The sequence below is a fragment of the Anabrus simplex genome, chromosome 5, assembly GCF_040414725.1.
Source record: "Anabrus simplex isolate iqAnaSimp1 chromosome 5, ASM4041472v1, whole genome shotgun sequence".
Lineage (NCBI taxonomy): Eukaryota > Metazoa > Arthropoda > Insecta > Orthoptera > Tettigoniidae > Anabrus > Anabrus simplex.
The window spans coordinates 359,067,579-359,094,984 of NC_090269.1; the positions used below are offsets into that span (position 1 = coordinate 359,067,579).

Here is a 27,406-nt window from a genome sequence, read left to right on the forward strand (position 1 = left end):
AGAGATAGCAAGGGTCCTAATGATGCCACTCAGTAGATTGCTGTCTGACAAGAATATGTTCATTGCGTTCGTTTAAAACGAAGCTTGATACATCGGAAAATACAATTCTCTACTTTCTTTTCTCCAGATAATTTGCTGACCTTCTTTTCCAAACAAGCTCGCTCAATTCCGGCTGCGAGTTTGTAATTGCGACAACTTCGTGAAACTTTCCTTCAATCTCAACGTTATTCAAATAACTAGGGAAGTTCTCGTAGAACATTTATAGGGAATGATAAGGCATTTTACAGGTTTCCACTTGAATGCCTGCAATCTGATACAGCAATGTGAAACTGTGCCGTCACCGAACATTTTGAAATTTCCTTCTGTAAGCTAGCTAATAAAACCTTTTGTCCTTACACGTGGTTAATTATGTGAAATCAAATTATTACTGAGAGTCGGAAATTTAAAAGCTTAATATGTTTAGTGTTGCAGAACGGATGACATAAAAAGATATTATGTTGAACTGTATCTTGGCATGCATTGATAAATTCTGTTTGACGTAACAATCTTTCCAAAATATTCCCAATTCCGAAAGTTATTGAGTTCTCTGTATTTTCTGAATTACAATTATTCTCGAATATAAACTATTTTAAGGCTTAGTCGAATAAAACTGTTGATGAAAAATGAGAGGTTACTAACTCTTTTCACACACGAAGGATTTCAGCAGGCGACAGTCCAGATCGACAAAAAGCGGGTTTTCATGTCCGTGTCGTCCCATGGCAAGACACTGCTTGGAGCGATGCGTGGCTAACCGTGCCCATGGAGGGAAGTTGTCTGGTCCAGCCTCTAGAGGAATAAGATCTCCAGTAGGAGACCACCACCAGCTACCGCGTGAAGATCGGCCTCCGATCCAAATGTCATCCATTTCTATTGGAACATGAGATCAGTATAAATCTAGGAAAGAAAAGCTGGAAAGGATTCCCTTGAAAAAAAAAGTGAGTGTCTGATAAATATGATGGTCTACATTTGACAACCATTTCCAGCATTCTTTGAGTAAAGGCAGGCGTTAACCTACGTAATAACAAGTTACTAAATATTCATAATTACTCTTTAATTGGAGACGTCTATATTCTATATTCTTATAAAAGAAACAACAAAGGCCTTAGGTCACAATATATATATCATCAACTATAAATTAATGATTGTGATTTTAAAAAGTTGTTTGTTTGCCTGCTTGTTTGCTCTTACAGTGTATCAGTATGAAATAATTAAATTATATAAAACAAAACATATACAGATTGTTTCTATGATATGTTAATATTTGATGATATTAATATAATTATGTGTGATATGTAGTACTTGGATTTATTCATGTAACCAAAATTATCGTTAAATTGATTTTATATTACAAAATATTACTGCAAAAGAGTAGTATAATACAGGGATTCTGCGGCCTCCTCCCGCGGGAAATTTGAATTCTGGTAGGAAATTTGAATTTTGTCGGGAGATTTGAATTTTGGCGGGAGATTTGAATTTGTAAACAAAGCCACGTGCTTTTTGACAGCTGTCATCGACAACAACGCATCGCTAACCTCACTGCTGCCATCTTGACGGGCCTAAACCTCAGTAGTGCAAACTTAACCTAACTAGCGCGAGGTAAACAAAGCCACGTGCTTTTTGACAGCCACGTGCTTTTTGACAGACAACAACGCATCGCTAACCTCAGTACTGCCATCTTGACGGGCCTAAACCTCAGTAGTGCCAACTTAACCTAACTAGCGCGAGGTAAACAAAGCCACGTGTTTTTTGACAGCCACGTGCTTTTTGACAGACAACAACGCATCGCTAACCTCAGTACTGCCATCTTGACGGGCCTAAACCTCAGTAGTACCGACTTAACCTAACTAGCGCGTGGTAAACAAAGCCACGTGCTTTTCTGACAGCTGTCATCCGCCATATTTAAACCACAGAGCACTGTGCTGCCCTCTTTATCGTAGTAGATGTAAAATTCGTCACCTGTCATCGGCAGTGCTGCCATCTTGGTGGGCCTAAACCTTACTGCTACCAACTTAACCTCACTAGCGTGAGATAAACAAATCCACGTGCAGCTGTCATCCGCCATCTTTAATATATAGAGCACAGTGCTGCCCTCTTTAGCTACTTACTTTGAAATGTGGTACGTCACAGCTGTCATCCGCCATCTTGCATCGCAAACCTCAGTGCTGCACTCTTTAATTTGAAATGTGGTGGCGGCAAATTCCACGTGCTCTTGTTTGGAAACAAAGCCACGTGCAGCTGTCATCCGCCATCTTTAATCCAGAGAGCACCGTCCTGCCCTCTTTAGCTACTTACCTTTGAAATGTGGTACGTCACAGCTGTCATCCGCCATCTTGCATCGCAAACCTCAGTGCTGCACTCTTTAGCTAGATACCTTTGAAATGTAGTGGCGGCAAATTCCACGTGCTCTTGTTTGGAAACAAAGCCACGTGCAGCTGTCAACCACCATCTTTAATCCAGAGAGCACCGTGCTGCCCTCTTTAGCTACTTACCTTTGAAATGTGGTACGTCACAGCTGTCATCCGCCATCTTGCATCGCAAACCTCAGTGCTGCACTCTTTAGCTAGATACCTTTGAAATGTAGTGGCGGCAATTTGAAAAATTCTTTATGCTCCTGTTTGGAAACAAAGCCACGTGCAGCTATCATCCGCCATCTTTAATCTAGAGAGCACCGTGCTGCCCTCTACGTGGTGGTGGTAAATTCTACGTGCTCTTGTTTGGAAACAAACCCATGTGCTTTTCTGACAGCTGTCATCCGCCATCTTGCATCACAAACCTCAGTGCTGTACTCTTTAGCTAGATACCTTTGAAATGTGGTGGCGGCAAATTCCACGTGCTCTTGTTTAGTAAACAAAGCCACGTGCTTTTTTGACAGCTGTCGTCCGCCATCTTTAATCAATAGAGCACTGTGCTTAGGGTAATTTCGTCAGCTGTCATCCGCCATCCTTAATCCACAGAGCACCGTGCTGCTCTCTGTAGTAGCGGGTAATTTGAAAAGTTCTGTTAGCTGTCATCCGCCATCTTTAATCAAGAGAGCACCGTGTTGCCATCTTTAGTTGAACTGTGGTGGCGGCAAATTCCACGTGCTCTTGTTTAGTAAACAAACTCACGCGCTTTTTGTCAGCAGTCATCCGCCATCTTACATCGCAAACCTCAGTGCTACACTCTTTAGTTGAAAAATGGTGGCGGATAATTTAAAAAGAAAAATTCTACAGCAGCCATCTCTCGACGCTAATTGCACAAGATGGTGGCTATACATGACTCCTTAAAGGTGCTTATGCGAGATGATCGCTATACATAGTATCTTATGAGACGCCCTTGGGATGCTTGCGCAAGATGGCGGTTATACAAGGCTCCTTATGAGACACCCTAGGGATGCTTGCGCAAGATGGTGGTTGCTCTTATGAGGCGGCTTAACATCCTTGCACAAGATGGCTAGAGACGCCCCCCACCCCTAACGATGCTTGCACAAGATGGCGGACACAAGATGGCGGTTATACATAGCTCCTTATGAGACAGCCAGTACTCGATACAACATGTGATCAGAACAATGATTGATGTGTTCAGAACACAAAATAAGAGATCAAGACTAGAATCGAACACTGTACTCGATGTCGTTAACTTCAACATGTGATTAAAACATTGTTTGGTGTGTTCAGAACACTACATAAGTAGAATCGAACGCTGTACAACATGTTAGGGGATACCTTTGTTCTAAGAAGATCAGATTGAAACATAACAAGACTAGAATTGAACACTGCACTCGATGTCGTTAACCTTAACATGTGACATAACATAGATTGATGTGTTCAGATCACTAAACAAGTAGAACCGAACACTGTACAACATGTTAGGGGATACCTTTGTTCTAAGAAAATTAGATTGAAACATAACAAGACTAGAATTGAACACAGCACTCGATGTCGTTAACCTTAACATGTGATCAGAACATTGATTGATGTGTTCAGATCACTAAACAAGTAGAACCGAACACTGTACAACATGTTAGGGGATACCTTTGTTCTAAGAATATCAGATTGAAACTAACAAGACTAGAACTGAACACTGCACTCGATGCAACATGTGATCAGAACATTGATTGATGTGTTCAGATCACTAAACAAGTAGAACCGAACACTGTACAACATGTTAGGGGATACCTTTGTTCTAAGAAAATTAGATTGAAACATAACAAGACTAGAATCGAACACTGCACTCGATGTCGTTAACCTTAACATGTGATCCGATACAACATGTTAGGGGATACCTTTGTTCTAAGAAAATTAGATTGAAGCATAGCAAGACTAGAATCGAACACTGTAAGAACATTGTTTGATGTGTTCAGAGCAAAAGTACAACTTTAATGATTTACCTAGTGTAAAACACACACTGTGCACATATCGCATAGCTATCTCGCCTATCACTTGCCTAGTATGAAAATCAAAAACACACTGTGCACATATCGCATAGCTAACTTGGCAACACTTCAAATGATTTGCTTAGTACGAAAATAAAAAATCTATACCGCGTAGCTAACTCGTTCATCGCACTGCTAAGACGCTTAGTAATTGCAAATACACTGATATATGTCATACGAAAATCAAGAAAGCACACTGCGTAGCCAACTCGCTCGGGTCACTCGCTTAGTAATTGCAACACGACTAGAACACTGATACACACACGGATAATAATGTTGCGAGATACTACATACTTAAATGTTTTTTTTTAAAAAAATTATTGGGGGTGAAAGATCATAAATTATATGTACACATGTTGTCTCCTCCAAGTTGTAAGACGAAATAGACGCAGTACTGCGAGTTTCCGCTATAGCTGGCGAACGGAAGTAGCATGATATCTCAGCAAAAAAAAAAAAAAAAAAAAAAAAAAATACGCGTGAGCTTGCATACATGCAAGTCAGACACAATGATGGATACCGCGATTCAAATCCTGGCAACTTATGCCGTCAGGAAGGGCATCCGGCGAGCATCTAGCTGTAAATCCCCGATTCTCATGTTAGAAAGAGCAACTTGTTGTAAAACATTCTTAATCCCAGTTCTTTGACCTCAGGAAGGGCAACCGGTCGAAAACAATAGTGTATGATGTAAGAGACTAGATACTGCTAGTTTTGCGTCAGGAAGGGCAACTAGTCTTAAAACAAATTCTTCTGATTTGAAATGTTAGTTTTGCGTCAGGAAGGGCATCCGGCTGTAAAACAATAGTTCATGATACAGCGATTTAAAATCTAAGAAGAGCATCTAGCTGTAAATCCCCGATTCTCGTGTAGAAAGGGTAACTAGTTGAAAAACAGATTCTTAATCCGAGTTCTTTGGCGTCAGGAAGGGCAACCGGTCGAAAACAATAGTGTATGATGTAAGAGGCTAGATACTGCTAGTTTTGCGCCAGGAAGGGCAACTAGTCTTAAAACAAATTCTTGCGATTTAAAATCTTAGTTTTGCGTCAGGAAGGGCATCCGGCTGTAAAACAATAGTTCGTGATACAGCGATTTAAAATCTAAGAAGTGCATCTAGCTGTAAAACCCCGATTCTCTTGTTAGAAGATGTAAAACAGATTCTTAATCCGAGTTCTTTGACGTCAGGAAGGGCAACCGGTCGAAAACAATAGTGTATGATGTAAGAGGCTAGATACTGCCAGTTTTGCGTCAGGAAGGGCAACTAGTCTTAAAACAAATTCTTGCGATTTAAAATCTTAGTTTTACGTCAGGAAGGGCATCCGGTTGTTAAACAATAGTTCACGATACAGCGATTTAAAATCTAAGAAGTGCATCTAGCTGTAAAACCCCGATTCTCGTGTTAAAAGAGCATCTAGTTTTAAAACATTCTTAATCCTAGTTCTTTGACGTCAGGAAGGGCAACCGGTCAAAAACAATAGTGTATGATGTAAGAGGCTAGATACTGCTAGTTTTGCGTCAGGAAGGGCAACTAGTCTTAAAACAAATTCTTGCGATTTAAAATCTTAGTTTTGCGTCAGGAAGGGCATCCGGCTGTAAAACAATAGTTCACGATACAGCGATTTAAAATCTAAGAAGTGCATCTAGCTGTAAAATCCCGATTCTCGTGCTAGAAAAAAGCATCTAGTTGTAAAAGAGATTCTTAATCCAAGTTCTTTGACGTCAGGAAGGGCAACCGGTCGAAAACAATAGTGTATGATGTAAGAGGCTAGATACTGCTAGTTTTGCGTCAGGAAGGGCATCTAGTCTTAAAACAAATTCTTGCGATTTAAAATCTTAGTTTTGCGTCAGGAAGGGCATCCGGCTGTAAAACAATAGTTCACGATACAGCGATTTAAAATCTAAGAAGAGCATCTAGCTGTAAATCCCCGATTCTCGTGTTAAAAAGAGCATCTAGTTGTAAAAGAGATTCTTAATCCAAGTTCTTTGACGTCAGGAATGCAACCGGTCGAAAACGATGATGTAAGAGGCTAGATACTGCCAGTTTTGCGTCAGGAAGGGCAACTAGTCTTAAAACAAATTCTTGCGATTTAAAATTTTAGTTTTGCGTCAGGAAGGGCATCCGGCTGTAAAACAATAGTTCACGATACAGCGATTTAAAATCTAAGAAGTCATCTAGCTGTAAAACCCCGATTCTCGTGTTAAAAAGAGCATCTAGTTGTAAAAGAGGTTCGTAATTTAAGTTCTTTGACGTCAGGAAGGGCAACCGGTCGAAAACAATAGCGTATGATGTAAGAGGCTAGATACTGCCAGTTTTGCATCAGGAAGGGCAACTAGTCTTAAAACAAATTCTTGCGATTTAAAATCTTAGTTTTGCGTCAGGAAGGGCATCCGGCTGTAAAACAATAGTTCGTGATACAGCGATTTAAAATCTAAGAAGTGCATCTAGCTGTAAAACCCGTGTTGAGGGTGATTCATTTGTCGAATGGGGGTGATCCTACTGTTGCATGTTACATTCTCAGGTAGTTTCGAGGGCGTGCAAAGAGCCAGCATTAAGTAAGGGCTGTTGATGGGGACGTTAAACCTTTTGCAGACTCCTTCGAAAATGATTGTGAGTACAAGATCTTGATAGTGATTCATCTGTCGGATGGAGGTGATAAGCTGTGTGCAGGCTGAGGGCGTGCAGAAAGCCAGCATTAAGTAAGGGCTGTTGATGGGGGTGTTAAACCTTGTGCAGGCTTCCCCGAAACTGATTGTGAGTACAAGAGTGTTAAGGATGATTCATTTGTCGGATGGAGGCGTTAAGCTGTGTGCAGGCTTCTTCGGTAGGAGTAGGCTATGTCCTGGCACCGAGTTTTACCCTCTCCCTACGGTAGTATATTACACTCTTAGGCAGTTTCGAGGGTGTGCAAAAAAAGCTAGTATTAAGTAAGGGCTGTTGATAGAGGGGTGTTAAACCTTGTACAGGCTCCTTCAACAGGAGTAGCCTACATGCCGGCGCCGTGCAGGCTATTTCGATAGGAGGGGGGCTATATGCTAGCACTGTGTGTTTTAACCTCTCCGTACAATCATGATAATTTATGTTAGGAGCTTACACGGGCTACGTGAGTTACAAGTCGCTCATCAGCTTGCAGTGTCTTCGTTCAAGGTTACTACAGCCGGAAGCAGAGTGTACAATTTCAGCCAACACATGCATTCCATACCTCGCTCTGAATGACTGCGCCGATACAACTTCAAAGGTAGTGTTCTATGCAGTAGAACAAAAAATGCAACCCATAACCCGTTCCTGAAGCTTAAAACTGTAAATGTTTGAAGCTCCTGTTTTTACAGCTAGATGTGGCTCCTAACGTAGCAGGGCCGGGATTAAAATATGTTTCAAAGCCGAGTGCCTCCTCCTGACGCAGGAGTTTAAATCGCAAGAATTTGTTTTACGACCGGTTGCCCTTCCTGAAGCGAGATTTTAAATCACAAGAATCCGTTTTACAACAGGATGCCCTTCTAGGATTTTAAAAAGCAGTATCTAGCCTCTTACATCATACGCTATTGTTTTCGACCGGTTGCCCTTCCTGACGTCAAAGAACTTGGATTAAGAATCTCTTTTACAACTAGATGTTCTTTTTAACACGAGAATCGGGGTTTTACAGCTAGATGCACTTCTTAGATTTTAAATCGCTGTATCACGAACTATTGTTTTACAGCCGGATGCCCTTCCTGACGCAAAACTAAGATTTTAAATCGCAAGAATTTGTTTTAAGACTAGATGCCCTTCCTGACGCAAAACTGGCAGTATCTAGCCTCTTACATCATACTCTATTGTTTTCGACCGGTTGCCCTTCCTGACGTCAAAGAACTTGGATTAAGAATCTCTTTTACAACTAGATGCTCTTTTTAACACGAGAATCGGGAATTTACAGCTAGATGCTCTTCTTAGATTTTAAATCGCTGTATCGTGAACTATTGTTTTACAGCCGGATGCCCTTCCTGACGCAAAACTAAGATTTTAAATCGCAAGAATTTGTTTTAAGACTAGATGCCCTTCCTGACGCAAAACTGGCAGTATCTAGCCTCTTACATCATACACTATTGTTTTCGACCGGTTGCCCTTCCTGACGTCAAAGAACTAGGATTAAGAATGTTTTACAACTAGATGCTCTTTTTAACACGAGAATCGGGGTTTTACAGCTAGATGCACTTCTTAGATTTTAAATCGCTGTATCGTGAACTATTGTTTTACAACCGGATGCCCTTCCTGACGCAAAACTAAGATTTTAAATCGCAAGAATTTGTTTTAAGACTAGTTGCCCTTCCTGACGCAAAACTGGCAGTATCTAGCCTCTTACATCATACACTATTGTTTTCGACCGGTTGCCCTTCCTGACGTCAAAGAACTCGGATTAAGAATCTGTTTTACAACTTCTAACACGAGAATCGGGGTTTTACAGCTAGATGCACTTCTTAGATTTTAAATCGCTGTATCACGAACTATTGTTTTACAGCCGGATGCCCTTCCTGACGCAAAACTAAGATTTTAAATCGCAAGAATTTGTTTTAAGACTAGTTACCCTTCCTGACGCAAAACTGGCAGTATCTAGCCTCTTACATCAGACACTATTGTTTTCGACCGGTTGCCCTTCCTGACGTCAAAGAACTCGGATTAAGAATCTGTTTTACAACTTCTAACACGAGAATCGGTGTTTTACAGCTAGATGCTCTTCTTAGATTTTAAATAACTGTATCACGAACTATTGTTTTACAGCCGGATGCCCTTCCTGACGCAAAACTAAGATTTTAAATCGCAAGAATTTGTTTTAAGACTAGTTGCCCTTCCTGACGCAAAACTAGCAGTATCTAGCCTCTTACATCATACACTATTGTTTTCGACCGGTTGCCCTTCCTGACGTCAAGGAACTCGGATTAAGAATCTGTTTTTCAACTAGTTACCATTTCTAACACGAGAATCGGGGATTTACAGCTAGATGCTCGCCGGATGCCCTTCCTGGCGGCATAAGTTGCCAGGATTTGAATCGCGGTATCCATCATTGTGTCTGACTTGCATGTATGCAAGCTCACGCGTATTTTTTTTTTTTTTTTGCTGAGATATCATGCTACTTCCGTTCGCCAGCTATAGCGGAAACTCGCAGTACTGCGTCTATTTCGTCTTACAACTTGGAGGAGACAACATGTGTACATATAATTTATGATCTTTCACCCCCCATAATTTTTTTTAAAAAAACATTTAAGTATGTAGTATCTCGCAACATTCTTATCCGTGTGTGTATCAGTGTTCTAGTCGTGTTGCAATTACTAAGCGAGTGACCCGAGCGAGTTGGCTACGCAGTGTGCTTTCTTGATTTTCGTATGACATATATCAGTGTATTTGCAATTACTAAGCGTCTTAGCAGTGCGATGAACGAGTTAGCTACGCGGTATAGATTTTTTATTTTCGTACTAAGCAAATCATTTGAAGTGTTGCCGAGTTAGCTATGCGATATGTGCACAGTGTGTTTTTGATTTTCATACTAGGCAAGTGATAGGCGAGATAGCTATGCGATATGTGCACAGTGTGTTGTACACTAGGTAAATCATTGAAGTTGTACTTTTGCTCTGAACACATCAAACAATGTTCTTACAGTGTTCGATTCTAGTCTTGCTATGCTTCAATCTAATTTTCTTAGAACAAAGGTATCCCCTAACATGTTGTATCGGATCACATGTTAAGGTTAACGACATCGAGTGCAGTGTTCGATTCTAGTCTTGTTATGTTTCAATCTAATTTTCTTAGAACGAAGGTATCCCCTAACATGTTGTACAGTGTTCGGTTCTACTTGTTTAGTGATCTGAACACATCAATCAATGTTCTGATCACATGTTGCATCGAGTGCAGTGTTCAATTCTAGTCTTGTTATGTTTCAATCTGATCTTCTTAGAACAAAGGTATCCCCTAACATGTTGTACAGTGTTCGGTTCTACTTGTTTAGTGATCTGAACACATCAATCAATGTTCTGATCACATGTTAAGGTTAACGACATCGAGTGCTGTGTTCAATTCTAGTCTTGTTATGTTTCAATCTAATTTTCTTAGAACAAAGGTATCCCCTAACATGTTGTACAGTGTTCGGTTCTACTTGTTTAGTGATCTGAACAGTAGTATAATACAGGGATTCGGCGGCCACCTCCACCTCAGGCTCCCAGTGGCCACCTCCACCTCCACCTCAGCCAGAGGCCTCCCAGATGCCTCCTCCACCTCCACCTCAGCCAGAGGCCTCCCAGAGGTCTCCTCCACCTCCCGCGGGAAATTTGAATTTGTAAACAAAGCCACGTGCTTTTTGACAGCTGTCATCGACAACAACGCATCGCTAACCTCAGTACTGCCATCTTGACGGGCCTAAACCTCAGTAGTGCCAACTTAACCTCACTAGCGCGAGGTAAACAAAGCCACGTGTTTTTTGACAGCCACGTGCTTTTTGACAGATTTGTAAACAAAGCCACGTGCTTTTTGACAGCTCTCATCAACAACAACGCATCGCAAACCTCAGTACTACCATCTTGACGGGCCTAAACCTTAGTGGTACCAACTTAACCTAACTAGCATGAGGTAAACAAAGCCACGTGTTTTTTTGACAGCCACGTGCTTTTCGACAGATTTGTAAACAAAGCCACGTGCTTTTTGACAGACAACAACGCATCGCTAACCCCAGTACTACCATCTTGACGGGCCTAAACCTCAGTAGTACCAACTTAACCTAACTAGCGCGAGATAAACAAAGCCACGTGCTTTTTGACAGCCACGTGCTTTTTTGACAGCCGTCATCCGCCATCTTTAAACTACAGAGCACCGTGCTGCCCTCTTTCGTCACCTGTCATCGGCAGTGCTGCCATCTTGACGGGCCTAAACCTTAGTGCTACCAACTTAACCTCACTAGCTCGAGATAAACAAATCCACGTGCTTTTTGACAGCTACGTGCTTTTTTGATAGCTGTCATCCGCCATCTTTAATCTATAGAGTACAGTGCTGCCCTCTTTAGCTACTTACCTTTGAAATGTGGTGGCGGATAATTTGAAAATTGCTTTTCGACAAGCAGCCATCTTTAATCCAGAGAGAACAGTGCTGCCCTCTATGTGGTGGCGGCAAATTGAAAAATTCCACGTGCTCTTGTTTGAAAACAAACTCACGTGCTTTTTTGACAGCTGTCATCTGCCATCTTTAATCACAGTGCTGCCCTCTTTAGTTTGAAATGTGGTGGTGGTAAATTCCACGTGCTCTTGTTTGGAAACAAAGCCACGTGCAGCTGTCATCCGCCATCTTTAATCAACAGAGCACTGTGCTACTATCATGCGGGCAATTTCATCACCTGTCATCCGCCATCTTTAATCCACAGAACACCGTGCTGCCCTCTTTATGGCTACTACCTTAAGCACGTAGTAGCGGACAATTTGAAAAGTTCTGTTAGCTATCATCCGCCATCTTTAATCAAGAGAGCACCGTGCTGCCATCTTTAGCTAGATACCTTTGAAATGTGGTGGCGGCAAATTGAAAAATTCCACGTGCTCTTGTTTGGAAACAAACTCACGTGCTTTTTCGACAGCTACCATCCGCCATCTTTAATCAACAGAGCATAGTGCTGCCCTCTTTGGTTTGAAATGTGATGGCGGCAAATTCCACGTGCTCTTGTTTGGTAAACATAGCCATGTGCTTTTTTGACAGCTGTCATCCGCCATCTTTAATACAGAGAGCACCGTGCTGCCCTCTTTATCGTAGTAGATGTAAATTCGTCACCTGTCATCCGCAGTGCTGCCATCTTTAGCTAGATACCTTTGAAATGTGGTGGCGGATAATTTAAAAAGAAAAATTCTACAGCAGCCCTCTCTCGACGCTAATTGCATAAGATGGCGGCTATACATGACTCCTTAAGGGTGCTTACGCAAGATGGCTGCTATACACAGGTTCTTATGAGACACCCTTGGGATGCTTGCGCAAGATGGCAGTTATACATGGCTCCTTATGAGATACCCTAGGGATGCTTGCGCAAGATAGCGGCTGATCTTATGGGACGGCTTAAGGGTCCTTGGACAAGATGGCTTGAGACGCCATAAGGATGCTTGCGCAAGATGGCGGACACAAGATGGCAGCTATACATAACTCCTTATGAGACGCTTTAAGGGTGCTTGCGCAAGATAGTTGCTACTCTTAGCTTAGAGGCTAACGTGTCATGCTAGTTCGATTCATTAAATTTGGGGCTTAAATGCAAAATGTTAAATATATCGAAAACGGTGCACCGTAGAGCAAAACGGACAAAATTTTTCTACCTAATACCTCGGTTCGCAGTATGAGGAACAAGAAAAACATAGTCTAATGATGAGATCAACGGTTCGGTTCCTACTTAGGCCCTTTGGCATTCACTCTGTTTTAGCTTGTATTGAAGCGAGTCTTCGTAACATGATCAGGTTTAGCTATGGTAGAGAGTATAACGTGCCGTGCAGGTTCGATTCATTAAATTTGGGGCTTAAATGCAAAATGTTAAATATCTCGAAAACGATGCATCGTAGAGCAAAACGGACAAAATTTTTCCGCCTAATACGTAGGTTCGTAGTATCAGGAACAAGAAAAAACATAGTCTAATGATGAGATCAACGGTTCGATTCCTACTTAAGCCCTTTGGCATTCGCAGCTATCTATTTCCACAAGATGGTGGCTGCTCTTATGAGAAACAAGATGCCTTGAGACGTCCTAGGGATGCTTACGCAAGATGGCAGACACAAAATGGTGACTATACATAGCTCCTTATGAGACGGCCTAGGGGTGCTCGCACAAGATGCTGGCTACTCTTATGAAGAAAGCTAGCTTAGAGGCTACTGCGCAAGATAACAGCTGCTGTTATGCATGTGGTGGAGGGCAATTTGAAATTCTATGTGCTTAATCAACAGAGCACCCTGCTGCCCTCTTTAGCTGAAATGTGGTGGTGGATAATTTGAAAAATTCTTTTGACAGCTATCATCTTTAAAAACAATGGCGACTATACATAGGCTGTTAAGGTCTTATCATTCTCCTCCTCCTCCTCCTCCTCCTCCCCCTCCTCCTTCTCTACCTCCTCCTCCGCCTCTTATGTCAAGGCATAGCTTTATATCGAACAAGTTTAAACCTGCATCGCGAAGGCAAGCGTGTGCAGCGATAACATTATTATGCATGTTTAGACTTTCGAAACATGAGAAGAGTAGAATCAAACGCTGTACTCGATACGACATGTGATCAGAACATTGATTGATGCGTTCAGAAAAACAAAATAAGTGATCAAGACTAGAATCGAACAATGTACTCAATACATCATGTGTTTAGAATATGTCAGGGGATACGCTTGTTCTAAGAAGATCAGATTGAAACATAACAAGACTAGAATAGAACACTGTAATCGATGTTGTTAACTTCAACATGTGATCAGAACATTGATTGATGTGTTCAGAACACAAAATAAGTGATCATGACTAGAATCGAACACTGTACTCGATACAACATGTGATCAGAACATTGATCGATGTGTTCAGAACACGAAATAAGTGATCAAGACTAGAATCGAACACTGTACTCAATACAACATGTGTTTAGAACATGTTAGGGGGTACCCTTGTTCTAAGAAGATCAGAATGAAACATAACAAGACTAGAATCGAACACTGTAATCGATGTTGTTAACCTCAACATATGATCAGAACATTGTTTGATGTGTTCAGAGCAAAAGTACAATTTTGATGATTTGCTTAGTGTAAAATCAAAAACTATGGAAACACACTGTGCACATATCGCGTAGCTAACTCGCTCAGTAAGCAATATTGCAAAACTACAACTTCAATGATTTGCATAGTGTAAAAATCAAAAACACACTGTACCCATACTGCGCAGCTAACTCGCTCGGTAAACGATATAGCCAAAGTATAACTTCAAATTATTTACCTTCCATCATTCGTCTTGTGTGTAAAAATCAGTCGAACAAGTTATCGCATAAACATGGCTGAAAAAAAATCGTGATAGGGTATGGAACCCAGGGGTTACATCTTATCAGAAGGGCAAAAAGGATGAAAGGACTCTTCCTCCTCCTTACCGCACATTCCTTGAAGGGCTAATTGGCTGAAGGGCTAATAGGCAAAAGGGCTAAAGGGCTAAAGGGCTAATGGGCTAAAGGGCTAATGGGCTAAAGGGCTAAAGGAGCAACAACCTCGTCGATCGCTATCAGCAAGAACGCTTGTACTTTGTTAAGTGTAGAAAATTAATCTTTATTTGTAAATGGTTTCATGTTCAGAACAAGGAATGGAACCTAGGGGTTACGTCTTACGTAATAAAATCCCCGAGGTGCGATGAGTTACGTTTTTCGAACTAGTGTTTGGAACACTGAACTTTTCAAGATGACAGCAGAGAGTTTAGCAATGTTCTGTTGTTGGATTTTAAATTCCGCGCTACAACATGCATAAGGTGGTAGCCTTGAGGTTTACCGCCGTAAAGATGGCAAGAGTGAGGTTAACAATGTTCTGTTGTTGGATTTTAAATTCCGCGCTATAACATGCATAAGGTGGCAGCCTTGAGGTTTACCGCCGTAAAGATGGCAGCAGTGAGGTTAGCGACGCTCTATTGTCCTTCAAAGTGAGGTTAGGGTTCGTCAAGAAGACAGCTGTCAAAAAAGCACGTGGCTATGTTTACCAAACAAGAGCACGTGGTCGTGACGTCACGGTCACGTAATCAATCCTTAGCTCGACGTCGTTAAGAGCAGTATTAGGGTTAGCTATGCTTAAAAGTCTTGGGAACAGAGCAGCAGTATGAATTGCTATGTTTCAAAGCGTGCACACATGACCTATCGATTTTACATGCATCGACCATCGAACTAAACTTCACCCGCTAGATCGTGCTGCTATCTTAGCATAACCTATACCCATAAAATTAAAGTACAATGAATAGCCATGTTTCAAAGCGTGTACACATCACCTATCGATTTTGCACACATCGACTCTTGTACTAAACTTCTTCCGCTAGATTGTGCTGCTATCTTAGCATAACCTATACGCGTGACCTTAAGGTACAAAGAATAGCCATGTTTCAAAGCGTGTACACATTACCTATCGACTTTGCATGCAACAAATATCGTACTAAACTTCTTCCGCTAGGTTGTGCTGCTATCTTAGCATAACTTATACACATGAACTTAAAGTACAAAGAATAGCCATGTTTCAAAGCGGGTACACATTACTTATTGATTTTGCATGCATCAAATATCGTACTAAATTTCTTCCGCTAGATTGTGATGCTATCTTAGCATAACCTATACCCATGAACTTAAAGTACAATGAATAGTCATGTTTCAAAGCGTGTACACATCAACTATCGAATTTGCATGTATCGACTCTCGTACTAAACTTCTGCAGGTAGATTGTGCTGCTATCTCAGCATAACTAAGATGCATGAACTTAAAGAACAAAGAATAGCTATGTCTCAAAACGTGTACACATTACCTATCGATTTTGCAAGCATCGACTCTCGTACTAAACTTCTTCCGCTAGATTGTGCTGCTATCTTAGCGTAACCTATACGCATGACCTTAAGGTACAAAGAATAGCCATGTTTCAAAGCGTGTACACATTACCTATCGACTTTGCATGCAACAAATATCGTACTAAACTTCTTCTGCTAGGTTGTGCTGCTATCTTAGCATAACTTATACACATGAACTTAAAGTATGAAGAATAGCCATGTTTCAAAGCGTGTACACATTACTTATTGATTTTGCATTCATCGAATCTCGTACTAAATTTCTTCCGCTAGATTGTGCTGCTATCTTAGCATAACCTATACCCATGAACTTAAAGTACAATGAATAGTCATGTTTCAAAGCGTGTACGCATCAACTATCGATTTTGCATGTATCGAATCTCGTGCAAAATTTCTTCAGGTAGATTGTGCTGCTATCTTAGCATAACTAAGACGCATGAACTTAAAGTACAAAGAATAGCCTTGTTTCAAAGCGTGTACACATTACCTATCGATAATGTATGTATCGAATATCGTACTAAACTTCTTCCGCTAGATTGTGCTGCTATCTTAGCATAACCTGTACGCATGACTTTAAGGTACAAAGAATAGCCATGTTTCAAAGCGTGTACACATTACCAATCGACTTTGCATGTATCGACTCTCGTACAAAACTTCTTCCGCTAGGTTGTGCTGCTATCTTAGCATAACTCATACACATGAACTTAAAGTACAAAGAATAGCTATGCTTCAAAGTGTGTACACATCACCTATCGATTTTGCATGCATCGAATCTCGTACTAAACTTCTTCCGCTAGATTGTGCTGTTATCTTAACATAACTTATACCCATGAACTTAAAGTACAAAGAATAGCCATGCTTCAAAGCGTGTAAACGTCACCTATCGATTTTGCATGTCTCGTACTAAACTTCTTGCGCTAGATTGTGCTGCTATGTTAGCATAACCTGTACGCATGAACTTAAAGTACAAAGAATAGCCTTGTTTCAAAGCGTTTACACATTACCTAATGATTTTGCACGAAACGACTATCATACTAAACTTTTTCCACTAGATTATGCTAAAATCATGTAAGTGTGCTGCTATCTTAGCACAACCTATCGATTTTACATGCATCGACTATCGTACTAGACTTCTTCCGCTAGAGCATGTAGCAATCGCTTTTGTGTATCCCAAACCCATGTGCACGAACTTAAAGCATAAAGATGAGCTATGTTCTAAAGCGTGTACACATCACCTATCGATAATGTATGTATCGAATATCGTACTAAACTTCTCCTGCTAGAGCGTACGAGTATCGCTTGTGTGTGTGTGCACGAACATAAAGCATAAAGAATAGCAATGTATAAAAATTTTGTAAACAAAGCAGCAGCATTACGTATAGTCAAGATTAAATGCGTGCACACATCATGTATCCATGATGCACACAGTACTAAACTTATTCCATTAGAATGTACAAAGTTCGCATGTGTTTGTACTGCTATCTTAGCATAGCCTATGTGCATGAACTTAAAGCATAAAGAATAGTTATGTGTAAAAAATCTTGTGAACATAGCAGAGTGTTAACTACGTAGGTGTAGACATTGAACTTTACATGCTGAGGCAACATACTACGTGACCGTGACGTCACGACCACGTGCTCTTGTTTGGTAAACATAGCCACGTGCTTTTTTGACAGCTGTCTTCTTGACGAACCCTAACCTCACTTTGAAGGACAATAGAGCGTCGCTAACCTCACTGCTGCCATCTTTACGGCGGTAAACCTCAAGGCTGCCACCTTATGCATGTTATAGCGCGGAATTTAAAATCCAACAACAGAACATTGTTAACCTCACTCTTGCCATCTTTACGGCGGTAAACCTCAAGGCTACCACCTTATGCATGTTGTAGCGCGGAATTTAAAATCCAACAACAGAACATTGCTAAACCCTCTGCTATCATCTTGAAAAGTTCAGTGTTCCAAACACTAGTTCGAAAAACGTAACTCATCGCACCTCGGGGATTTTATTACGTAAGACGTAACCCCTAGGTTCCATTCCTTGTTCTGAACATGAAACCATTTACAAATAAAGATTAATTTTCTACACTTAACAAAGTACAAGCGTTCTTGCTGATAGCGATCGACGAGGTTGTTGCTCCTTTAGCCCTTTAGCCCATTAGCCCTTTAGCCCATTAGCCCTTTAGCCCTTTAGCCCTTTTGCCTATTAGCCCTTCAGCCAATTAGCCCTTCAAGGAATGTGCGGTAAGGAGGAGGAAGAGTCCTTTCATCCTTTTTGCCCTTCTGATAAGATGTAACCCCTGGGTTCCATACCCTATCACGATTTTTTTTCAGCCATGTTTATGCGGTAACTTGTTCGACTGATTTTTACACACAAGACGAATGATGGAAGGTAAATAATTTGAAGTTATACTTTGGCTATATCGTTTACCGAGCGAGTTAGCTGCGCAGTATGGGTACAGTGTGTTTTTGATTTTTACACTATGCAAATCATTGAAGTTGTAGTTTTGCAATATTGCTTACTGAGCGAGTTAGCTACGCGATATGTGCACAGTGTGTTTCCATAGTTTTTGATTTTACACTAAGCAAATCATCAAAATTGTACTTTTGCTCTGAACACATCAAACAATGTTCTGATCATATGTTGAGGTTAACAACATCGATTACAGTGTTCGATTCTAGTCTTGTTATGTTTCATTCTGATCTTCTTAGAACAAGGGTACCCCCTAACATGTTCTAAACACATGTTGTATTGAGTACAGTGTTCGATTCTAGTCTTGATCACTTATTTCGTGTTCTGAACACATCGATCAATGTTCTGATCACATGTTGTATCGAGTACAGTGTTCGATTCTAGTCATGATCACTTATTTTGTGTTCTGAACACATCAATCAATGTTCTGATCACATGTTGAAGTTAACAACATCGATTACAGTGTTCTATTCTAGTCTTGTTATGTTTCAATCTGATCTTCTTAGAACAAGCGTATCCCCTGACATATTCTAAACACATGATGTATTGAGTACATTGTTCGATTCTAGTCTTGATCACTTATTTTGTTTTTCTGAACGCATCAATCAATGTTCTGATCACATGTCGTATCGAGTACAGCGTTTGATTCTACTCTTCTTATGTTTCGAAAGTCTAAACATGCATAATAATGTTATCGCTGCACACACTTGCCTTCGCGATGCAGGTTTAAACTTGTTCGATATAATGCTATGCCTTGACATAAGAGGCGGAGGAGGAGGTAGAGAAGGAGGAGGGGGAGGAGGAGGAGGAGGAGGAGGAGGAGGAGGAGGAGGAGGAGGAGGAGAATGATAAGACCTTAACAGCCTATGTATAGTCGCCATTGTTTTTAAAGATGATAGCTGTCAAAAGAATTTTTCAAATTATCCACCACCACATTTCAGCTAAAGAGGGCAGCAGGGTGCTCTGTTGATTAAGCACATAGAATTTCAAATTGCCCTCCACCACATGCATAACAGCAGCTGTTATCTTGCGCAGTAGCCTCTAAGCTAGCTTTCTTCATAAGAGTAGCCACCATCTTGTGCGAGCACCCCTAGGCCGTCTCATAAGGAGCTATGTATAGTCACCATTTTGTGTCTGCTATCTTGCGTAAGCATCCCTAGGACGTCTCAAGGCATCTTGTTTCTCATAAGAGCAGCCACCATCTTGTGGAAATAGATAGCTGCGAATGCCAAAGGGCTTAAGTAGGAATCGAACCGTTGATCTCATCATTAGACTATGTTTTTTCTTGTTCCTGATACTACGAACCTACGTATTAGGCGGAAAAATTTTGTCCGTTTTGCTCTACGATGCATCGTTTTCGAGATATTTAACATTTTGCATTTAAGCCCCAAATTTAATGAATCGAACCTGCACGGCACGTTATACTCTCTACCATAGCTAAACCTGATCATGTTACGAAGACTCGCTTCAATACAAGCTAAAACAGAGTGAATGCCAAAGGGCCTAAGTAGGAACCGAACCGTTGATCTCATCATTAGACTATGTTTTTCTTGTTCCTCATACTGCGAACCGAGGTATTAGGTAGAAAAATTTTGTCCGTTTTGCTCTACGGTGCACCGTTTTCGATATATTTAACATTTTGCATTTAAGCCCCAAATTTAATGAATCGAACTAGCATGACACGTTAGCCTCTAAGCTAAGAGTAGCAACTATCTTGCGCAAGCACCCTTAAAGCGTCTCATAAGGAGTTATGTATAGCTGCCATCTTGTGTCCGCCATCTTGCGCAATCATCCTTAGGGCGTCTCAAGCCATCTTGTCCAAGGACCCTTAAGCCGTCCCATAAGATCAGCCGCTATCTTGCGCAAGCATCCCTAGGGTATCTCATAAGGAGCCATGTATAACTGCCATCTTGCGCAAGCATCCCAAGGGTGTCTCATAAGAACCTGTGTATAGCAGCCATCTTGCGTAAGCACCCTTAAGGAGTCATGTATAGCCGCCATCTTATGCAATTAGCGTCGAGAGAGGGCTGCTGTAGAATTTTTCTTTTTAAATTATCCGCCACCACATTTCAAAGGTATCTAGCTAAAGATGGCAGCACTGCGGATGACAGGTGACGAATTTACATCTACTACGATAAAGAGGGCAGCACGGTGCTCTCTGTATTAAAGATGGCGGATGACAGCTGTCAAAAAAGCACATGGCTATGTTTACCAAACAAGAGCACGTGGAATTTGCCGCCATCACATTTCAAACTAAAGAGGGCAGCACTATGCTCTGTTGATTAAAGATGGCGGATGGTAGCTGTCGAAAAAGCACGTGAGTTTGTTTCCAAACAAGAGCACGTGGAATTTTTCAATTTGCCGCCACCACATTTCAAAGGTATCTAGCTAAAGATGGCAGCACGGTGCTCTCTTGATTAAAGATGGCGGATGATAGCTAACAGAACTTTTCAAATTGTCCGCTACTACGTGCTTAAGGTAGTAGCCATAAAGAGGGCAGCACGGTGTTCTGTGGATTAAAGATGGCGGATGACAGGTGATGAAATTGCCCGCATGATAGTAGCACAGTGCTCTGTTGATTAAAGATGGCGGATGACAGCTGCACGTGGCTTTGTTTCCAAACAAGAGCACGTGGAATTTACCACCACCACATTTCAAACTAAAGAGGGCAGCACTGTGATTAAAGATGGCAGATGACAGCTGTCAAAAAAGCACGTGAGTTTGTTTTCAAACAAGAGCACGTGGAATTTTTCAATTTGCCGCCACCACATAGAGGGCAGCACTGTTCTCTCTGGATTAAAGATGGCTGCTTGTCGAAAAGCATTTTTCAAAATATCCGCCACCACATTTCAAAGGTAAGTAGCTAAAGAGGGCAGCACTGTACTCTATAGATTAAAGATGGCGGATGACAGCTATCAAAAAAGCACGTAGCTGTCAAAAAGCACGTGGATTTGTTTATCTCGAGCTAGTGAGGTTAAGTTGGTAGCACTAAGGTTTAGGCCCGTCAAGATGGCAGCACTGCCGATGACAGGTGACGAAAGAGGGCAGCACGGTGCTCTGTAGTTTAAAGATGGCGGATGACGGCTGTCAAAAAAGCACGTGGCTGTCAAAAAGCACGTGGCTTTGTTTATCTCGCGCTAGTTAGGTTAAGTTGGTACTACTGAGGTTTAGGCCCGTCAAGATGGTAGTACTGGGGTTAGCGATGCGTTGTTGTCTGTCAAAAAGCACGTGGCTTTGTTTACAAATCTGTCGAAAAGCACGTGGCTGTCAAAAAAACACGTGGCTTTGTTTACCTCATGCTAGTTAGGTTAAGTTGGTACCACTAAGGTTTAGGCCCGTCAAGATGGTAGTACTGAGGTTTGCGATGCGTTGTTGTTGATGAGAGCTGTCAAAAAGCACGTGGCTTTGTTTACAAATCTGTCAAAAAGCACGTGGCTGTCAAAAACACGTGGCTTTGTTTACCTCGCGCTAGTGAGGTTAAGTTGGCACTACTGAGGTTTAGGCCCGTCAAGATGGCAGTACTGAGGTTAGCGATGCGTTGTTGTCGATGACAGCTGTCAAAAAGCACGTGGCTTTGTTTACAAATTCAAATTTCCCGCGGGAGGTGGAGGAGACCTCTGGGAGGCCTCTGGCTGAGGTGGAGGTGGAGGAGGCATCTGGGAGGCCTCTGGCTGAGGTGGAGGTGGAGGTGGCCACTGGGAGCCTGAGGTGGAGGTGGCCGCCGAATCCCTGTATTATACTACTCTGAACACATCAATCAATGTTCTGTTCACATGTTAAGGTTAACGACATCGAGTGCAGTGTTCAATTCTAGTCTTGTTATGTTTCAATCTGATCTTCTTAGAACAAAGGTATCCCCTAACATGTTGTACAGCGTTCGATTCTACTTATGTAGTGTTCTGAACACACCAAACAATGTTTTAATCACATGTTGAAGTTAACGACATCGAGTACAGTGTTCGATTCTAGTCTTGATCACTTATTTTGTGTTCTGAACACATCAATCAATGTTCTGATCACATGTTGTATCGAGTACTGGCTGTCTCATAAGGAGCTATGTATAACTGCCATCTTGCGTCCGCCATCTTGCGCAAGCATCCTTAGGGGTGGGGGCGTCTCTAGCCATCTTGTGCAAGGATCCTTAAGCCGCCTCATAAGAGCAACCACCATCTTGCGCAAGCATCCCTAGGGTGTCTCATAAGGAGCCTTGTATAACCGCCATCTTGAGCAAGCATCCCAAGGGCGTCTCATAAGATACTATGTATAGCGATCATCTCGCATAAGCACCTTTAAGGAGTCATGTATAGCCACCATCTTGTGCAATTAGCGTCGAGAGGTGGCTGCTGTAGAATTTTTCTTTTTAAATTATTCGCCACCATTTTTCAACTAAAGAGTGTAGCACTGAGGTTTGCGATGTAAGATGGCGGACGACAGCTGACAAAAAGCGCGTGAGTTTGTTTACTAAACAAGAGCACGTGGAATTTGCCGCCACCACAGTTCAACTAAAGATGGCAACACGGTGCTCTCTTGATTAAAGATGGCGGATGACAGCTAACAGAACGTTTCAAATTACCCGCTACTACAGAGAGCAGCACGGTGCTCTGTGGATTAAAGATGGCGGATGACAGCTGACGAAATTACCCGCAGCACAGTGCTCTGTTGATTAAAGTTGGCGGACGACAGCTGTCAAAAAAGCACGTGGCTTTATTTACTAAACAGGAGCACGTGGAATTTGCCGCCACCACATTTCAAAGGTATCTAGCTAAAGAGTACTGCACTGAGGTTTGTGATGCAAGATGGCGGATGACAGCTATCAAAAAGCACGTGGAATTTGTCACCGGCACAAAGAGGGCAGCACGGTGCTCTCTGGTGGTTGACAGCTGTCAGAAAAGCACATGGGTTTGTTTCCAAACAAGAGCACGTAGAATTTACCACCACCACATAGAGGGCAGCACAGTGCTCTCTAGATTAAAGATGGCGGATGATAGCTGCACGTGGCTTTGTTTCCAAACAGGAGCATAAAGAATTTTTCAAATTGCCGCCACTACATTTCAAAGGTATCTAGCTAAAGAGTGCAGCACTGAGGTTTGCGATGCAAGATGGCGGATGACAGCTGTGACGTACCACATTTCAAAGGTAAGTAGCTAAAGAGGGCAGCACGGTGCTCTCTAGATTAAAGATGGTGGTTGACAGCTGCACGTGGCTTTGTTTCCAAACAAGAGCACGTGGAATTTGCCGCCACCACATTTCAAACTAAAGAGTGCAGGACTGAGGTTTGCGATGCAAGATGGCGGATGACAGCTGTGAGGTACCACATTTCAAAGGTAAGTAGCTAAAGAGGGCAGCACGGTGCTCTCTGGATTAAAGATGGCGGATGACAGCTGTGAAAAAAGCACGTGGCTTTGTTTACCACGCGCTAGTTAGGTTAAGTTGGTACTACTGAGGTTTAGGCCCGTCAAGATTGCAGTACTGAGGTTAGCGATGCGTTGTTGTCTGTCAAAAAGCACGTGGCTGTCAAAAAACACGTGGCTTTGTTTACCTCGCGCTAGTTGGGTTAAGTTGGCACTACTGAGGTTTAGGCCCGTCAAGATGGCAGTACTGAGGTTAGCGATGCGTTGTTGTCTGTCAAGAAGCACGTGGCTGTCAAAAAACACGTGGCTTTGTTTACCTCGCGCTAGTTATGTTAAGTTGGCACTACTGAGGTTTAGGCCCGTCAAGATGGCAGCAGTGAGGTTAGCGATGCGTTGTTGTCGATGACAGCTGTCAAGAAGCACGTGGCTTTGTTTACAAATTCAAGTCTCTCGCAAAAATTCAAATCTCCCGCCAAAATTCAAATTTCCCGCCAGAATTCAAATTTCCCGCGGGAGGAGGCCGCAGAATCCCTGTATTATACTACTCAAAAGCAAAGCGAAGTCGTCTCTGTGCAGGCCATGAAGGCCCCTGGAGGGGTGGAAGGTAAAGGCTTCCACTATCCGTAACCTCGGCAATTGATGGGGTAGAGTTGTTAGCTCTACGCCTGGTCGCCTTTACCCCCAGGAATGAATCTGTTATTCATTTTTTTGTGTAGGCTGAATGAACCTCAGGACCTTGTGCACCTCCGGAAGTGGAAATCTCGTTTCTTAGATTTTACGACATCCTGACGGGGAATCGAAACCACGTCCATCCAGGTGAACTGAGCACGCCGTTACCGCGTCATCCAGGCAGTCCCTTATATTAATGGAGTGTATTACTTTATTTTACAAATACTCTGTAGCCATGATAATATTAGAATGTACTGCATAACAGTAGTCTTAAGCTCAGGTGCCTTGAAAAAAAAAAAAATTGAGCTGATATCCAAACTGTTATGGTTATGAATTGAAAGGCAATAAAGAGTAGCCTGATCATTAATATTTAAGTAAATATCATCATCATCATCATCATCATCATCTGTTTACCCTCCAGGTTCGGCTTTTCCCTCGGACTCAGCGAGGGATCCCACCTCTACCGCCTCAAGGGCAGTGTCCTGGAGCTTCAGACTCTTGGTCGGGGGATACAACTGGGGAGTATGACCAGTACCTCACCCAGGCGGCCTCACCTGCTATGGTGAACAGGGGCCTTGTAGGGGGATGAGAAGATTGGAAGGGATAGGCAAGGATGAGGGAAGGTAGCGGCCGTGGCCTTAAGTTAGGTACCATCCCGGCATTCGCCTGGAGGTGAAGTGGGAAACCACGGAAAACCACTTCGAGGATGGCTGAGGTGGGAATCGAACCCACCTCTACTCAGTTGACCTCCCGAGGCTGAGTGGACCCCGTTCCAGCCCTCGTACCACTTTTCAAATTGCGTGGCAGAGCCCGGAATCGAACCCGGGCCTCCGGGGGTGGCAGCTAATCACGCTAACCACTACACCACAGAGGCGGACAAGTAAATATTCCATTACAATATTTTTTAATCTTATAACTACTTTGGGATGTGTAATTTGTACGAAATTAAAATAGAAGTGACGATACTGTTAATATTATATTCTGTGACATTTACAAAACTTTGTTTTTCTCATTGTTAAATTGAGGATTAGATCACCGACGTTATATTTTTTTACCTATTAACATTAAATTCTTACCTATATTTGACTCGCTCATAGTTTGCGCCAGGAAGCTAGCTTTATCAGGAGAATCCAGCACGACCAACCTGGCGTGATATGAGGAACACATGGTTTCCGCCTCATCCCACGTGACTCGCTGGGCGAAGACGATTATGTGGTTGTCCTGGTACACGTACGTCTCTGTCAGTGGGTTGGATGGTTCTTCGCTGGTTCCCTCCAAATCTGCTGAAGGTAAAAGAGTAGACAGTAAATCACTCACATGTCTATCAACACGTATGAAAGATCATGCGACCGTGGCATACGCATGGACAGAAACGGTGTCCTGACATAAACAATCAACACTGCCCCAGTCCAGTTCTGAAAAGGAAGAAAGGAAGTGAACGGGTAGTGTTGAAGACCACTCCAGTATTGACAAGGAGGGGAGGGAGTGAATGGATAGTGCTGAAGGCCACTCCAGTATTGAAAAGGAGCAGAGGGAGTGAACGGGTAGTGCTGAAGGCCACTCCAGTATTGAAAAGGAAGAAAAGGAGTGAACGGGTAGTGTTGAAGGACACTCCTGTATTGACAAGGAGGGGAGGGAGTGAACGGGTAGTGTTGAAGGCCACTCCATTATTGAAAAGGAGGGGAAGGAGTGAACGGGTAGTGTTGAAGACCACTCCAGTGTTGAAAAGGAGGGGAGGGAGGAAACGGGTAGTGTTGAAGGCCACTCCAGTATCGAAAAGGAGAAGAGAGTGAACGGGTAATGCTAAAGGCACAGTGTATGTATTGCTATGCATCGACCACTGTGCCCATTTCAATCACAACTGTCTTGTAGCGGGCTGTCTACCCATAGCAATGAGTTAAGCGCGATGCTTTGTTTATATCACACCATTTATGTGCAATGCGTGTATACGTCCTTACGGAGTGGCAAAGTTCTTGGGTATTGTAATACAGCCAGGCAAAATGTCCCTCATAGACCGCGATTACGAACAGTTTTGTAGACCTCAAGTAAAGGCAGGAGTGGGTCGAGAGGTAGTTCCGTTTAGCCGTGGCACCACCAGTGTAAAAAAGAAAGAATATGAGGTAATTTTCTTCTCAAGAGCAATTTTTTAAAATCAAATTTCAAGAAATTGTATGCAAATCTTATTCTGCCTTCATTTGAACGAGCCCGTAAACTGACATGCGTTCTGACAGCGCTGGTCTGAGTATGTGAGCCAGATCTCATGGGCACCCCTTCCGAACATAAGATACTGTAAAAAAAGAGGGTTTGACTTGGGCATGTTGATTTTATGTGTGTTGGTAAGGGCTGAGAGTGTGCCAGTGGCTGCGTGACACAATGCTTCAATTACATCCACTAGAGTGGAACATCTAAAAAGAATGTCACGACTGCTTTATATTTCAACCACTAGGTGACTAGAATGCAGCATATGGCAAGTGCAACGTACACAACACACAGTTTAATAAATATGGCGATTTTGTCAGTGTATCTGACGATTACTAAATCTTTTATTGACAAGATATTTTTCGCTCTCTCGTGTTAAAATAGGCACCTAGCGACTTATTTTTTTAACCCGTACTAGCGACAGAAATACATCTTTCTCTATTTGTATATTTCTCTAGCGGTGCATTTTACTCCGTTTCATTAATGTAAGTCGGCGACACAGTTACCTTTTTCTATCCGAACACAAGCACGAAATATGAAAATTGCTAACTATTCTGGTGTTTACTGTATTTTGTGTGTTTACGAATAGCGTCGTTAAATTATTTTTATGTGTAATACTATAGGGTGTAGCGGATATCCGCTCTAAATTTATACATGTCTGTAAAGTAGCCTTGAAGTTGAAGGTAAGGCATTTTGTAAAGTTCAGTTTTGCGGCAACTAAAATAGTGATCAATTATTTGTGCGC

At 42.2% G+C, this 27,406-nt stretch overlaps 1 protein-coding gene across 1 annotated transcript in view; it reads right to left on the bottom strand.

Moving 5' to 3' along the window:
- Window positions 1-27,406, bottom strand: part of LOC136874538 (uncharacterized) — a 149,043-nt gene that overhangs the window by 115,917 nt on the left and 5,720 nt on the right. The window contains exons 2-3 of the mRNA XM_068227835.1: window positions 25,539-25,745; window positions 679-906 (exon numbers count right to left, since the gene is read on the bottom strand). Of these exons, the coding sequence (XP_068083936.1) occupies window positions 679-906; window positions 25,539-25,745 (435 nt within the window). The remainder of the gene's footprint in view (window positions 1-678; window positions 907-25,538; window positions 25,746-27,406) is intronic.